The sequence below is a fragment of the Anser cygnoides genome, chromosome 5 (genome assembly GCF_040182565.1).
Source record: "Anser cygnoides isolate HZ-2024a breed goose chromosome 5, Taihu_goose_T2T_genome, whole genome shotgun sequence".
Taxonomy (NCBI): Eukaryota; Metazoa; Chordata; class Aves; order Anseriformes; family Anatidae; genus Anser; species Anser cygnoides.
In genome coordinates this window covers 36,894,144-36,909,800 of record NC_089877.1, presented here as the reverse complement: position 1 = coordinate 36,909,800, position 15,657 = coordinate 36,894,144, and the positions used below count along the sequence as shown (strand labels likewise).

The window sequence follows — 15,657 nt, the reverse complement described above, 5'->3', positions numbered from 1 at the left end:
AGGAAGTGAAATGTCTGTTGTAGACCTAAGCCATATAGTGAATAAATACTGCATTTTCTTTATGAAAGGGAAAATTGAATCATCCAGTCCCAAAATGGATCCCATTCGCAAACTGGAACGAGTTGGCTGTTCCAGTTTTGCTATTCCTTAGAGCCATGCTCTTCCAGTCCCACGCATGTGTGGAGGGCAGAGCTGTTCACCCTCGGCTCTGCTGGGCTTGCTCGAGGGTCGGTGTGTGCTGCTCCGGGGCGAGCTGAAGTCCCGCTGTGTTTCTTGATAGCCATGTGGGCTCCCAGTAGGGGTTCCTCCAGCTCAGGTACAGGCACTGAAGGTGTCTGTGCAAGAACCACGATGTCTGATATGGTTTGGTGTCAGCCTCATCAGTGTAATTTGTCGAGTGCTTTACACCGGTGTCAGAGAGCTCTAGCTGGAGCCATGCTTTCCGGGGTTTTAGGCACTGAAGAGAAAAATACTGAAGATGGTTCAGTCACTTGAGTAAACTAGGGGGAAAATGGTTGTTGCTGACTTTGAACCTTTCTTTGAAAGCCCGGTTTTTAAGTAGTGTAACAAGCCCGGGATCTGCTGGCACAGCCCCGTGCCCCACACAAACGACTCTGCCGCCGTACCCCTCGAACCTCCACAGACTGAGGGGCCGGGGGCGTGTTTCGGCCTCTGCTGCCCGGCACAACCCCCCCTTCCCTTAGCGCTGCTTTTTGGGGAGCTCCCCGGCAGCTGAGCCCGCACCTTCGCCGTCCTCAGGCGGGCTGAGGAGGGCGGAGGGAGAGAACCCGCACCGCGGGCAGCCTCCAGCGCCCAGCCTCTCCTCAGCCGCTGCCCGCCGCCTTCCTCCCGCCTCCTCCTCCTCCTCCTCCTCCTTCTCCTCCTCTTCTCCTCCCCCGCCCGGGGGGGTTAGGGCCGGCTCTCGCCCCCTCCATAAAGCAGGGCCGGTCCCGTCCCGTCCCGTCCTGTCCCGTCCCGTCCCGCTGGGCCATGCAGGCCTTGCCCCGCCGCGGGGGCTCGCTGGAGGCGGCGCCGTGCCCGCGGGAGGCCGGCGGCCAGGTGAGGGGCTCGGGGGGCCGAGGGGCTGGGGAAGCCCAAATTTCTAGCGGGAGTTGAGGTAGAGCAGAGGAACTTGTGGGCTGAGGAGAGGGGTAAGGTGCGGGTCGGGAGCAGCTGCCTGGGACACTGCAGGTTGCGCCCTGAGCGGGCTCTGGGAGCCGGAGAATATAGGGATAAAATCAACAGGTAAGTACCGATTCGCTGGCTGTAGTTAGTGACACCGGGCGGTTTAACGAGCGGTAGCCTTTCTTGCAAAAAGCAGAAGGCTTTAAGGGAGCGAGGTTACGCGTGAGCTTGCCCCGCCGTTCCCCTCAGAAAGCGGCGCGGGCTTGGGTCTCTTCGGGAACGGCGGGGCCAGGAGCACCCCTGGCGTGTGGAAACCTTCCCGGTGAGGTGACATCGCGTTGCGGTCACTTACAAGATCGTGTCTTCGTCCTTCCCTGTTTGCAAGTGTGGGAAAAAGGACAGCGAGAAAGTAACCAACTGCTCAGGAAGGGAGGCAGGAGGCTGGAAAATGCCTCCTGACACTTTTTCTCAAGTACAAATAACAATCTGTGTCAAATATGTACTTAGGAGTTTTGGGGCTTTAGTTTACAGCTCTAAAATATAATTTCCTTTAAACAAATACGTTTGGATGATTTTAGATATTGACTATCCGCTAATATAGAGAACTGAACTGCAACATATAAATGCTAAATATCTATCCCACAGAGAGTATTTCAGGGTGGTGAGGTGGAGAGAAAGGGAAGGTGATTGCTGTGGAGTCCAGCAGCAGTCATTTTTAACCAGAAGGCACCCAGATAGCTATCTGAGTAAAAGCTTTGGGGCGTTTCTCCTGTTGGTGTATTTTCATTAAGACTTAAGTCATGTAGATGACAAGTTAGTTTTAGCAATAATGATTCCTACCCACCATATCCAAAAAGCTTAAATGTGATGCCATAAAGGAAAAGTGTCAGATACAATTAGAGCTGAGTTACTGGTACAGAATAAAATGAAACAGGAGGTGCAGCTGTTGGAGGAGAGGAATTATTTTTGCATTATCATTTTCCCTTGTCCTGTACCAATAAGGTGGCGGTGTTAACATAGACCTGTTGCCAGTCTATTTTTGTACTGAAAGATGAAAATTAATATTAGTTTAGGACTACAGATGCAAATGGTGTGCATTTGGCATTGTAGGCATCTGAATTTCTCTTCTGCAACGTTTTCAAATTCATCTTAGTGGTCATTTTTAGAATTTAATGTAATACACTGCATTTTTTATGCTTTCTTTGTTGGTTCTTAAAAATATTACTTTATCAATGATATTGCCCAGTCCTAAATACAAGGTTAGTTGAACAAGCAAAATGTAAGGTCAGAACTACAAGATCAGTCTTCAATACGTGTAGTTTTTCCAAGCTGTGCACCTTATAATATTACCTGCAACTGTACCAAATCTCATAAGCTGATCTTAAGTCAGTGATCCTGAATGTGGAATCAAGCCAACGTGCTGTGTATAAACCTTATATAAAAAAACAGCCTGATGGTTTATGCCTTCACAGACCACCATGTGTTCATAATGGAGACTTTTTTGCTTCTACAGCAGCATCATCCGAGCGGAATTTGGCTTACTCAAATAGCAATCTCTGCACTTGAGAAGACAACCAATAACTTATACGTGATTGGGGGGCTATTAGTTTTTTCTGCTCGGAGTAGCCCTGCTTGGTGCCTGTTCCTGGCTCTTGTGATGCTGAACAGATGCTTGCTAAAGCGAGCTGTGAAACCTGCGGGCTGCTGGGTCTCAGCACTGCATTCAGCAGATAATTTGGAACCTGGACTCAAGCTGTGGGAGATCAGTGGCTTTGCTGGACCAGAAGCAGTGCGCTGGATGGACACTGTTGTCCGAGCTCATTGTATAGTGACAGCTTATTAGGGGTAAGGACCTCATCAGAAACCCAGTGAAGGTAGCGATAATACATTAGCATCACGAGACCTCTTCCAAGGGTCTCCTCTTCTGCACCCCAAAGAGCTTGCAGCCAGTAACTTCCTTAAAACCTTCCTTACAGAAGACTCAAATGTTTACCTTGTTGTAAATCCCTCAATTTAAAATGAAACTAATTTAGTTGTTTTGTTAGGCAGATTACCTTCTTAATCTGAAAGATAAATGGGAATGTTTTTGATAAAAGATATGTAAAATCTGTGTTTTTGTTTAAACAAATCTATAGTAGGTAGATACCATTTTAAACAAGTTAAAGTTGGAGATAACATAGAAGGGTATCAACAGAACTGCGTCATTTTGACTGTGTTTTTATTGTTGCTTTTTCCGTCCCCAGGTGAGACGGCACCAGATAATCAGATCTTAAACACTGTGTCAAATCAAGAAATAATTCCAAGTAGCAATAATATGCCTTTGTTTTTCCTCCCTCCTCCTTCACTGGCTCCTTCAGAAACCTTTTTTTGTTTATTTTTGCAAGGTTTGAACGCACATATGAGACAGCCTATGCTTCTAACCCTTGTTTGTTTGTTTGATTTTATTTTGCATTTTCCACATTCTTAATTGTTCCCATATTATTTCTGTTTATGGCCTGGCTACATATAACTAAGAATATGCTCTGCGATATCTACTGATTTCATGACAGTCAAGTGTGTGATCACTAGTAGCCTACAAAACTACATGGTCCTACAGTGTAGCATGTCTGAGAATTTTCAGTGTGAGATGGGTGTTCATTGTAAGGATTTGGCATGTGAATTAGGGGAACTGACTAACAGAATAGCTCTGTTACATGTGGCTGGAGTGGGACTATGTTTATAGTCAACAGATTCTGTTCAGCACAACATTTCAACTCTTTAGGTTTTGTCTCCTGTCTCTATAAAAGTAATGCTTTATGGTTGTGTAGTGAGAGAAAGGAAATGATTTTTCAGCTCTGATTTATAAAAGCATGATCTGTCTTTTCCTACCTATATCCAGTGGATTTTGAATTACTCCCTTTACCAATATTCATCAAATATGCTAACAAGTATTTTTTTTCAACTTACTATTTCTGCTGACACGTTATAGCCTGCCTTTTTTTCCCTAAAAATACCAACACCTGTTATAAACAATACTTCGAAAACAATTTTTGCATGCTAGAGAACTACTAAAATTTTTTATAAAATCTTTCAACTGAAAAAAAAAAACAACAACACACCGAAAACCCTTATGAATTTCATCTTCAGCCCACAGATTCTGTGTGAACCTGACTTTATGCCTGTCATTATATAGTGACTTATTTGGCACCTTTCTTTTTGTGGTTGATAAGTCAAAGTTCAATATTACTCCAAGACAAACTGAAATGTAGAACTTCATACTTTTTGCACTACTAACCATTCAAAAAATTTCTTTGCATTTAGTTAACTAAGTCAAATTACACAATGATTGAAGATAATAAAGAGAACAAAGACCATGCATCTGAAAGAGGAAGAACGGCCATCATTTTTTCCCTGAAGAATGAAGTTGGAGGACTTGTAAAAGCCCTAAAACTTTTCCAGGTGTGTAATAATTTCATTTCTATAGCAGCTCTATATTTTTGAATTTTAAATGTAGTTTTGGAACACACTAGAATTAATTACATCAGTTTATTAAGGATGTGATTCCTAACATGGCTCCTACTTTGCACCCAAAATTATCCATGAAGGTAAATTTTTGCCTCAAAAATTAGATGCTGGCTTAAAGTCTTCACAGACTTTTCTGCACCTACTAAAGTTTAGAAAAGATTCTTCTTTTTACTCTGCACGAAAGGGGATTGGCACTCATTGTTTCTAAAGCATTTAAGAATCAGACCTGAAGCACCTGCTGACAGCGGGTACACACTTGGGTGCTGACCTGCTGCCTTCAGTGCCATTGTTACCCTGCTGGGCTGGACTGAGGGTGACGGAGGTACTCCTTTGATTGCTGGGCAGGTATCCTGCAGGGAATATGGCAGTGTTGCTGCGCTCTGTCATCTGGCACTGCATGTCTAGGCTAGGGGTTCCTGTATGCTCCTTATATAAGATGTATGATTAATAATTAAAAATAAAAAGAAAAAAGAAAAGTGAGGTTTATGCCTGGAAAACTACTGTTTTTAAATCCCTTGCTTGTGAGATAATTATATGGAGACTTGACAGGCATCGTTATGAACTTCCCCAGACCAAGTTGCTGATCAGCTTCTTATGGGAGGGATGAAAGAAAAGGGTCAAGGAATTTAAACCTCCTTACTGTGTCTTTTTCTGCTTCCTCAATGTAAAAGAAACCAAAAGAACACAGATTCCTTCATTTTCTTCTCAATGGGAAGCTTTTCAAAATCAAACTATTTCCTTACCACCAATAAGCAAACTGCCATTAGGAGATCCAAATAGCTAAAATAAATTCACATAGCTGGTAAATATTCTGTGGCAACAGAACATTTTTTTTTTTTGAATAATGACTTTTTAGTCAATCAGTTAGTCAATCTGTTTGAAAACATTGCTTCTTACAAAACAGGAGAAGCATGTAAATCTGGTGCACATCGAGTCACGGAAATCCAAGAGACGAAATTCTGAGTTTGAGATCTTTGTTGACTGTGACAGTAACAGGGAACAACTGAATGAGATCTTCCAGCTCCTCAAATCCCATGTCAACATTGTCTCTATGAACCCAACGGAACATTTCAATGCGCAGGAAGATGGTAAGCATAAAGGGCAGCGCTGGCAAAAATGCACAAAGAAAGACATTATTGCACTTTTCAGCATGTTTGAAGTTTGCTTAAGGTGTCCACGTCTGCATTCATATAGTGTTTTCCATGGCTAGCTATCGGGTTTGTGCTTCTGTGCTGTCAGTGAATGTAGAGTGGTTGATGCGAGTGGGGGCTGCGTTGGCTGTTGTCCTCTAGAAATACTGGCTGCTTGTTTTTCTGTGCTCCCATCGCTCCTCAGCACAGCACAACTGCTGTAAGTGGGAGTCCCTGCACCAGCAGAGACCGATGCAAAGGCAAAGCCTGAATGAAGGGCTGGGCTGTGGCCTGTGCAACACGGTGACAGAGCTGTAATACTGACAGGCACCAGTTCAGTTCAGGTTCTGGGGAGAGTGGGAGATGTTTTTTGCAATTTCCTCATGTAGCTCCTGACTTAAAAAACTTTTTTTTAACCACTTTTCATCATAAATGGTTACTTATATCGGTGTGAAAGAAAAGGCGCCTTTCACTTTTGGGATGCTTCACATCCTGTTTACCTTTGCTTCTAGTTCAAGAGATGCTCAAAATTCAGGGCAGCACAAAGTCAGTCCAATGTATTTCTCAGTCACTGCACTTGGCACAGGCTGGTAGGCAGGGAGGGGTGAGATATGGTGTCTTCTGGATAAAAATTGCTCATTTTAGCCCTAATTAGGGAAAATCTCAATCTAAATACTTCCTCTGTCCTTTTTAAGAAAATTAAAGAGCATAGGGAGAGAAAGAAGTCCTTTCATTGTTATCGTATGTTAACAGCTCTGGCAAGAGCTGCATAAAAACTCTTTAGCTTTAAAAAAAAAAAAAAAAAAGCTGGGGTAAAACTAATTATGCATCTCTAAGGCTGCAGGGCTAAAATCGCCTCCTTCTCTTCCTCTTCCCCAGCAAACCCCTCAACAAAGCCTGATGTTTCTGGGACATGTAAGCACAGAGCAGTGTTTCTTGCCCAGGGTCAGTAAAGCAGGATGGGAGGACTCCAACCTACTCCTGCTCTGCCCAAGGAACGCAAGCAAATGGATTCTTGGCTCCTTTGCCTGCTTTGTGCCCTAAAAGACTGGCATAGCACTGTGCACAAGGAGGCCTTGCTGAGCAGGAGCCTCTAGATGCTACCCTAGCATTAATAGTAGTAGCAAACCCGGGTTAACCATTTCCTCCCCTGGAAGATTTGGAGTCCTCTGTGCTCTGTAGGCAGACTGGCAGTGACAGAGGAGGAAGTGTGAGCTGTAGGCTGGTGCCAGATAGGCAGCGGACTCCCTTGTCCTATTCGTGACCCTTTTAATTTATAGATTTTGCTTGTAACCGCCATAGCCATACTTGAAAGTAGCATTTCCTCCCTCAGCACGCTCGCTGTTATTAATAAGTTTGTGGATTCCATGCGTTCCCTAGACATGGAGAATGTTCCCTGGTTTCCAAAGAAGATCTCAGATTTGGATAAGTGTGCAAACCGAGTGCTGATGTATGGGTCTGATTTGGATGCTGACCATCCAGTAAGTATCTTCCTCCCCCTGTGCCCAATCCTTAGTGGAAAGTACCTTGTCGAACTTGCTTCTAAAAAATGCAGCTTTTCCTCCTCCCTTTCCTTCCCCTCAATGGTGCCTCTGTGGGTCTGAACACCTTCTCGCGGGGGGTTTGCTTCTTTTCCTAGTACAGGCAAGGCTGTCACTGGTTTAGCTCCCATGCCTTTCTGCGAGGCTTACTCATGTAAGGACTTTGGGTCTGGGCCCTGAGTGGTTGCATAAAAATACTACAAAAAAAAAAAAAAAAAAGCTGTTGCTAGACAGGCTTGGTTCCTCCTCTTTCTTTCTTCCTTACTAGAAGTGGAGCAAACGAATTAGTACTTGCACTGTACAAATGGCCAGTTTGTTCTGTAATTTGGAATAATCAAGCAAGTAATCAATTTTGTGTAAATAGTGATAGGACTAAAAGGAACATTTGTCTATTGAATATATATTGTGCGTGCATAAAACCTCTAATCTTTGCTTTGAATTGGTGTATTCGCTTATTTTACAGTAAAAAAAAAAGTTTCACATGACAGTTCCTGTCCTGTCCCCTCATTCTTACACAGCATACTTTTATATTTCCCATTGAAGAAATGTCAAATGTCTTGTTTTAAATGTATTTATTTAGTACATCTTGAAAGCTCATTTAACTTTTCTTTTTCTTCCCTCCTCACCTTCCCTCAGGGTTTCAAAGACAATGTCTATCGCAAGAGACGAAAGTATTTTGCAGACCTGGCTATGAACTACAAACAGTAAGCTCAACTTATTCCAGAATAAGCTTCCCGAATATTTTGAAATAATAGCAGAGTGGACTAGCAGGAGCTCACATCCCTGGGCTCTAATATCACTGAGACAGACTTGGCTCAGGAATCAGGGCTGGAGGGTTGAAATGAAGGCAGATTAAAAGGTGGATCTAGGCCATTTTACAGCTTCCTGGGTCTCTGATCAGTCTGAGGATCAGCTCACGGCTGCGCAGCCATTGTGGCATCTGTGGCAGTGCTGATCCTTGGACCGGCAGCAGCGGCAGCGTGGGCTTCCTGCACTGTGGTTCATTTAAGCCCTAGGTTTGCTCCCTGCTTCTCTGGAAGTGGGTGTAGCAAGAAAAGGGGGTGGACAACACGTTGCACAGCTGCCTGTGCCAGCACATACATACTACACCAGGGCAGATGGGTCTCCTTTGTGATGAAGAGGGAGGGGAGGCAAAAGTCAGTATAGAGCCCATTGACCACTAAGTGTAAACTCTCTAGGCAAATGTTAATACTTGAGTTTTATTTCCTGGTTTAAAATAGTGCATGTGATGCACAGATAAGAAGTCTTCTGCGAAATGAAATTCAGAGAGCTTCTTTCTTTAGAGATGCTGCCTGGGGGAGGGAGCTCTTAAAGCTGCAAGAGTTTCGTAGCCCAGTGCTATAATTTTTTTCTGAACATGATTTTCTTGTTGCTGTTGCACGTGTGAATTTAGATGTCAAGTTCCTCAACTGGGAATGACCTAGAAACACGGGGTGTCTAGAGCTCTGCTGCACTATGCGTTAATGCAGCTGGCCACCAGCACACAAGCAGTTACTGTTGTATTGTCAAGTTTCCCTTCGAAAGCACCTGCCATGCTGGTTACCTAGGTGGCAGCAGAAGCAATGTATTGACACTCAAGTTGCTTTCAGCAGGCTTTAGATCACAGCTTTGACATAATCTACTTTAATCAAGATCCTAAGGGCTAATTAGGAGAGATGGACTACAATTACTGTGTTCAGACAGACAGTTGTCTCCTCTGCATAGAAACATGATTTTTACCTAACATATATTTAGCTGCTTCCACTCATTGTGTTGCGTGTTTAGGGAATTATCTTTTCCTAAAACAAATAAAGATAATGGAAAGGAATTGTATACAGGTAGGGGAAATACTACAGGGAAAAGGATGCATTCTCAGCTCCTGAAACTAAAGGTTTTACTGTTATTTTAAATGTTATCCCTGGTGTTAAAACACCTAAGAAACTGTTTACAAGACTAAAGCTTTCAGACCCAGTGAGGTCAATGTAAAGAATCCTATTGGTTGATTTAGGTGGAAGAAAGAGCAAGCCTCTTAGCCTAAAAGCTCTTCAGGTTGTAGACCAGATATCACTGTGTATTTTGCAGCGTAGTGAAGTCTTAAACCTGACCAAGTGTCACAGCCATATGAATGTTAAATAATAATAGTAAGGAAATGAATCATCCATATAAGCCTTTTATCAAGGCATGTCCTTTTGTCCTCTTCTCCTTTTAGTGGTGACCCAATTCCCAAGATTGAATTCACAGAGGAGGAGATCAAGACCTGGGGGACTGTATACCGAGAGCTTAACAAGCTTTACCCAACTCATGCCTGCAGAGAGTACCTTAAAAACTTGCCCTTGCTCACCAAATACTGTGGGTACAGGGAGGACAATATTCCCCAGCTGGAAGATGTGTCCTGCTTCCTGAAAGGTAATGTATTGATTTTCTTAAACAAAAAAGGAATTAAAGTCCATTGCAAATCACACTGCTATTACAGCGGCACCAAAAATGATCCTTGGTGTCCTGGTTTTGGCTGGGAAACCCAAAAGTGAAACATTTGCTTGATTTAATTATGGTCTTTCTACCAACTGGATTTTAATGCATTGTGTCCTGGATATACAAAAACAGTGATGTCTGGGGCAAATGCTAACTATAAAGAAACTCAGGATTGGTTAAAGCAATACATAATTGTATTGTGTTGGCTGTAGACATAAAATCTTAGTAAATCCTATACAGGGATAGGGACATTTTTATTACACGTTGGCCATTCTTGAGTTTAGGTCTAATTTTCTAGTCAGGCCTAATTTTCCCACATGCTCTTGAGCCAAAGTAGCACTGTGGCATTTACCCCAGTTACATCAGGGTTGAGAATATTATGAAGTTCTACATTAAACTAACATACAATTTCTCTGTTCCTTTTTAGAGCGCACAGGTTTCACCATCCGTCCTGTTGCTGGGTATCTGTCACCCAGGGACTTCTTGGCAGGATTAGCATTCAGAGTTTTTCACTGCACTCAGTATGTCAGACACAGCTCGGACCCTCTCTACACACCAGAGCCGTGAGTCATTTAATCTCGGGGTACAATGAGATGTGCATTTTTGAATCTTGCTGCATGAAGCCGAGCTACTGAAAAGCTGTTCAAGAATGCCAGCAAGAAAACTTATTTTTAAAGCTGCCAAAGACTCGGTCTTCATGCTGAATGTAATGATGTTTTGGCATGCTCAAGTGCCACCTTCAGAAGTACGGGATTTTCAAAAGTACAGCACATTATTGGAGAACTCCTAGCGGTGTCATCGTGGGAAAAGTTAGTTTAACATTCAATTGCCTTATAAATGTGCAGCTTGGATCGTAATTTTAGACATCTTCATTTGAAAATCTGAGTTTATGTACTTTTGTAGCGCTGGCATGACCTGCTTAGTTGCTTTCAGCTGAACTCGATTTGATACTTCTCTGTCTTTTGGTTATTAAAGTTTCACATGAGACGTTGTATCTGTTTAGTGGTGTTGCTTTTTCACTCTACAACAAAGGAAGATGATGAGGTTTCTTGTTTTTTCTCTTTTCCAGTGATACCTGCCATGAGCTCCTAGGCCACGTCCCTCTTTTGGCTGAACCCAGTTTTGCTCAGTTCTCCCAGGAAATTGGTCTTGCATCACTTGGGGCATCAGATGAGGCTGTCCAAAAACTGGCAACAGTGAGTGTTTCAGTGCCCAGTGATCCTCTTTAAAGCTTAGTGCTTTACTCAGCTGATTCCACTCTATCTAATTAATTTGGAGAGTCATGTCAATATTAGCCATGCCAGCTGCTAGACCTGTTTCACAGGTTCTCGGTTTTTAGAGCATATAGCAAGTTTCCATGCTAGGAAAAAAAAATAAATTAAGGAAGATGTGAGTGGTATTTTTCTTCACTTGGCTATCAGATAAGGATGCCACTTCTGGGGGTAGCTCAATTCTTCCAGCTTGAAATTCAATAGTCTGATTCATCTGATAAATATCTTTTTTACTTCCAGGAACATGGTTCAATGATTTTAAATGTAATCTGTTTCTTTACTGTGTCAAATGAATTGAAACAATATGATCTTTTCATTAACTGTGTTGAGCACTAGCATTAGTTTTTTTAGCCAATAAATTCAAATAATGTAAATTAATCTTACTTTCAGATAACAGTTTCTAGATGCTTTGGCCAAAATATTATGAAATGAAAATTTTACATGAAAAATAATCGATGCAACTTTTGAAAGCCCTCCCTCCTCCCCTCTCTCCCTTCCCCCCCCCCCCTCCCCAATTGTAGCTAGTGGTAAAATTTTTGCTGTCTTCAGTGGGAGCAGAATTAAACCATCTAAGAAAATACCATTCCTTGCCATGTACCTGCAGGAATCGTGAAATCCAGCAAACTAAATGTTATTTTTTTAGAACACTAAACAAATGAGGAACAAACTGTAATGGGCTGTTGTTCACCAAGGTCCTCTCTGTCCAGTGGTTCTTTTAAGATGAACCTGTCATGTCATGACAATATTTCTCAAAAAAATATTTAAATTTCTGTGATCCTACTGGGATTAACAACTTCCAGCCTATCTGGGTGAACTATATTATCAGACTTTCTTATTAGAAATGTGCAGTCCTGTGGTTCTTCACCCTTCCATTCAGGTTCCTTTCCCTTTCTATATCTGAGAGTGATAACTAAATGATGACTGTATGCCATTTGAAACTGTTCGACACCACCTGCAAATAGAAATGCCCCCATCTAGCTCACCACAGCATCTTTGCAGAAGGCTGAATTATTTCACTCCCTTCTCTGTTTCAGTGCTACTTCTTCACTGTAGAGTTTGGCTTGTGCAAGCAAGAGGGACAGCTAAGAGTTTATGGGGCTGGTTTGCTCTCTTCAATTAGTGAGCTCCAGGTAAGAATATCCACTGCTTATTTCCCTCTTTTCTTTGCTCGTACCTGATTATTATTGTCACTGTTCTGCCATTTTATATGAGGTATGATTATTATTGTCACTGTTCTGCCATTTTTTATGAGGTATAATTCTAAAAATACTTTTAAAAAACAAAACAAATCACAACCAGCTCCTCAGTACCTACTGCAGGGATGAATTTTAGGTGAATTCAGTGTGGCATTAATTACAGGGCAGTGTCCTTTTGGGTGCATGCTGAGCAGCTCACATGTTGTTTTCAGAAAGCATCTTATGACGGGTATTTCTTAACCTTAGGTTCCAGGTAACCTGTTCTGAGAATAAGACTGCTGGTTTAACCAGATTCTGAAAATATTGCTCTTGTTTGCAAAGCAGTCTTGTGTTTGAAGAACCCCATTTTTGATCCTTATTGGTGGAATATGACCCTTCAGAGTTATTCAGTTTGTTAAGCTTAAAACACTGTTCAGCTGCAGACATGTTTTAAGAAGCAACTCACTAAATATGGTCTCACGTCATCTTTTTTCTTTTTTATTCGCTTTTTGCTTCTTGTCTTCTTCCTTACGGATTCTTTTGGTGATGATGTTCCTCTGACATGATAACACATTACGTTACCCAGCACTCGCTCTCTGGCAGTGCCAAAGTCAAGCCTTTTGATCCAAAGGTCACCTGCAAGCAAGAATGTCTCATTACAACTTTCCAGGAGGTTTACTTTGTTTCTGAAAGTTTTGAAGAAGCAAAAGAAAAGATGAGGTACAGTTTTTCTTCACTGTTTTGTAGAAGCAGGTTTGACTTCATGCATCTCTCGGCAGCAGCATCAAATCTTTTCATTCTTAGCACAGTTTTATACTTACCTTTCCTGGGGCTGGAAAGCTGAATTTAATATTTGTTTGGTCTCTCATGTACTGGATGGAAGAGATGATGAACTATGTAGTAATTATAATTATCACAAAAGTGGTTTAGAAAAGTGGTTATTGATACTGATTGCACACAGAGGATGCATTTGTCTTTTGTTTAAACTCCCTCTCTTTTTTTACTTGAATAGAGAGTTTGCAAAAACCATCAAGCGCCCATTTGGCGTGAAGTACAATCCATATACTCAAAGTGTGCAGATCCTGAAAGACACCAAGAGCATTGCCAGCGTGGTGAATGAGCTACGTCATGAGCTAGACATTGTCAGCGATGCCCTCAGCAAGATGGGCAAACAACTGGAAGTTTAACATTCCCATCATCAGTGTGGTGTGCTCAGCAACTCTTTTCTTTTCCCCACTGCTTTCTTTCTAGGCATGTAACGTGCTGTATGCAGAACTTTCCTTTACAAATGGAAGAATGAATGGCCCATAAGGATAATCACTTTATTTGTTTCTCTGTTTAAAGTCGTTTACAAAATGTATTTCCTCCACCTCTATCCTCCCTGGATAAAAAAGTCCTAGTGTTCCTTCTCAGAAGCTGGCAGAGGACTAGAGAAATCACCAGACTTGACCACAGCTGTGGTCTGTGGATCAGGGCTGGGAGCAGATGCTTCAGAGGGTGGCTTATGAGGCAATCATAGAATAATTTGGTACAGGGAAATGTCTGTCTGACTCTAGTAGTCTATGCTGCTAATTTTACAGTAGTGTAGACTTTATAGCATAGAAGTTATAGTAATCAGTGCTTCTATGCCTGTGCTGTTAAGTTTAAAACTTGACTGATTACGATCCAAGCATCAGGACACAAATAGCTGGAAGCTCATCATGATAAAATGGAGGGGTCAAATCTCCTTTTCAAAGAGATCATTTGTTCCCCTAAAGAATTGCAACTGTACTGATTAGCATCTTTCTAGTAGAAGGCAGAGATACAGAGCTATTGCATGAAATCTTAATTCTGCTTATTTCAAGAGATTTGCTGTCAGCTCAGAGTCAGGATTTTTGTTTCTGTCCCTGGTATGTTCTGTTCCCTGAGGGAAGACACATCATTTGCCTTTTTCCTCACTGAATAAATGTAGCCAAGATTATAGCAAGCCATCAGGTAGTGACTTATCGCAATGCCTAAAACCATTTCCAAATTACAATTCAATATTCAAAATGGCTTCACAGGACTAAGTGAAGCCCACTTCTAAAATGGCTCTCATTTTAAACTCTGGTGTTTAAGTTCTTAGTTATGGCCAAAGTTCATGGCTTTTTTATAAGAATAAACATCCCATTGACAGTTCAGTTACGTCATTGACCTTGCAAGCTGCACAAAGATGGATTTAGTTTCTTCTTTGCTAGGCCTGAACACCTGTATTCACCATCAAGCAAATGATAACTGAAAGATCCAAACATTTGATAGGAATCAGTGTCCCACAGTAGTTTCAAGCATCCTGTGTAGCTGTACAGAGCTGCACTGCCTGCTGTTTCTGCCACCCCATCTATGAAATGAATTTATCTGTACGGGGAATGATACATTTGAATGGAAGATCTGTGATGTGGAGGGTGTATTTGATACTGTGCTAGGCACTGATTCTTCATATGTAGCTCTACAGAAAAGCCACAGTTTGCAACTGTGGATGTCACTGGGAAAATCGACTGAAATTGCAAATGCACTGGAGATGTTGATCCAAGTCCTTTGGGAATTGGAAAGGACTTCCGAGAACCTCTCTGCTTGATAATGACTTTGTTTCATATGTCTTCTGGTAGGCTGCATCTGCTTCATAAGCAATCACCGGCCCTATCTTCCCAAACACACTCACTGTTTATCTAGACTTAATTTTCCTGTGACTTTATTAATCCACTATTATTTTTTAAAGAATATTTTGGACATATAGAATTGTGGTCTACAACATTTACAGTTTATGTCACACTTTCAAATAGATTTTAGACGCTTCCTCTTCCTGGAGAAGAACCAGTCTTTGATAAGTGAGAGGGATGTACTGTCTGCTTCTGTGATAACAGTTAATACTCAGCTGCATTTTAAGAAATGATTGGATTATTATGTTGTTGAAATATAGATCTGTGTTACTACAAGACTTTGCCTGAATTATGTATTCATTGAGTAGGAAACCTTACATGTCCTAAATTAGCACCTAATTTCAAATACTTCGGGGGGGGGGGGGGGGGGGGGGGGGGGGAAATACAGCAACTGTGTCTTTATTTGCACCCGTGTAACAAAAAGTGTAAGTACTGCTAAAAGTAACAGAAAGAGGATGTGTTTTCACAGTGTTAACACATATGTTTGGCTTCACACACCCAACCTTTCTGCCTATGTGTAGAGCAGTGACAATTTAAGTGTTTTTAACTACTGTGGAGGCTTTATCTGTCAATGAAATAAATAGCGACGCCCTGTTGGTGATTAGTAGGAGCAAATAAACCTTTGCTTTAGCGCTGTAGCACTCCCTTCTGACTGAAGTTTTATGTGTTTATGCTCTGATTCGGCTTTTCTGCCCCCGCGCGTTCATTCCGTGGGGAACGTTATATATTTTTGTGAGAGGTGACTGGGGCGGGGGGGGGCGAGC

General features: G+C 42.1%; 1 protein-coding gene across 2 annotated transcripts; it reads left to right on the top strand.

Moving 5' to 3' along the window:
• The first annotated feature begins 330 nt into the window (after positions 1–330).
• LOC106042628 (tryptophan 5-hydroxylase 1) lies at positions 331–15,531 on the top strand. 2 transcript variants are annotated; one of them, XM_066998940.1, is made up of 12 exons: positions 331–1,059; positions 4,426–4,563; positions 5,534–5,717; positions 6,639–6,674; positions 7,140–7,240; positions 7,937–8,004; positions 9,510–9,706; positions 10,200–10,335; positions 10,842–10,968; positions 12,078–12,173; positions 12,805–12,938; positions 13,231–15,531. In XM_066998940.1, the coding sequence occupies exons 1-12, from the start codon at positions 991–993 to the stop codon at positions 13,403–13,405; spliced, it is 1,461 nt and encodes a 486-aa protein (XP_066855041.1). In that variant the 5' UTR covers positions 331–990; the 3' UTR covers positions 13,406–15,531. The 2 variants fall into 2 exon arrangements, with proteins under 2 accessions (XP_066855041.1, XP_047909454.2); XM_048053497.2 differs by lacking the exon at positions 6,639–6,674 and having other exon boundaries at positions 349–1,059.
• The last annotated feature ends 126 nt before the right edge of the window (positions 15,532–15,657 follow it).

Excerpts from the sequence above, each read along its gene's own strand:
- LOC106042628 (XM_066998940.1), top strand. The coding sequence starts at position 991 with ATGCAGGCCTTGCCCCGCCGCGGGGGCTCGCTGGAGGCGGCGCCGTGC. Across the intron at positions 10,336-10,841 it reads CCTCTCTACACACCAGAGCC|TGATACCTGCCATGAGCTCC; the intron begins GTGAGTCATTTA and ends TCTCTTTTCCAG. Across the intron at positions 12,174-12,804 it reads CTTCAATTAGTGAGCTCCAG|CACTCGCTCTCTGGCAGTGC; the intron begins GTAAGAATATCC and ends TACGTTACCCAG.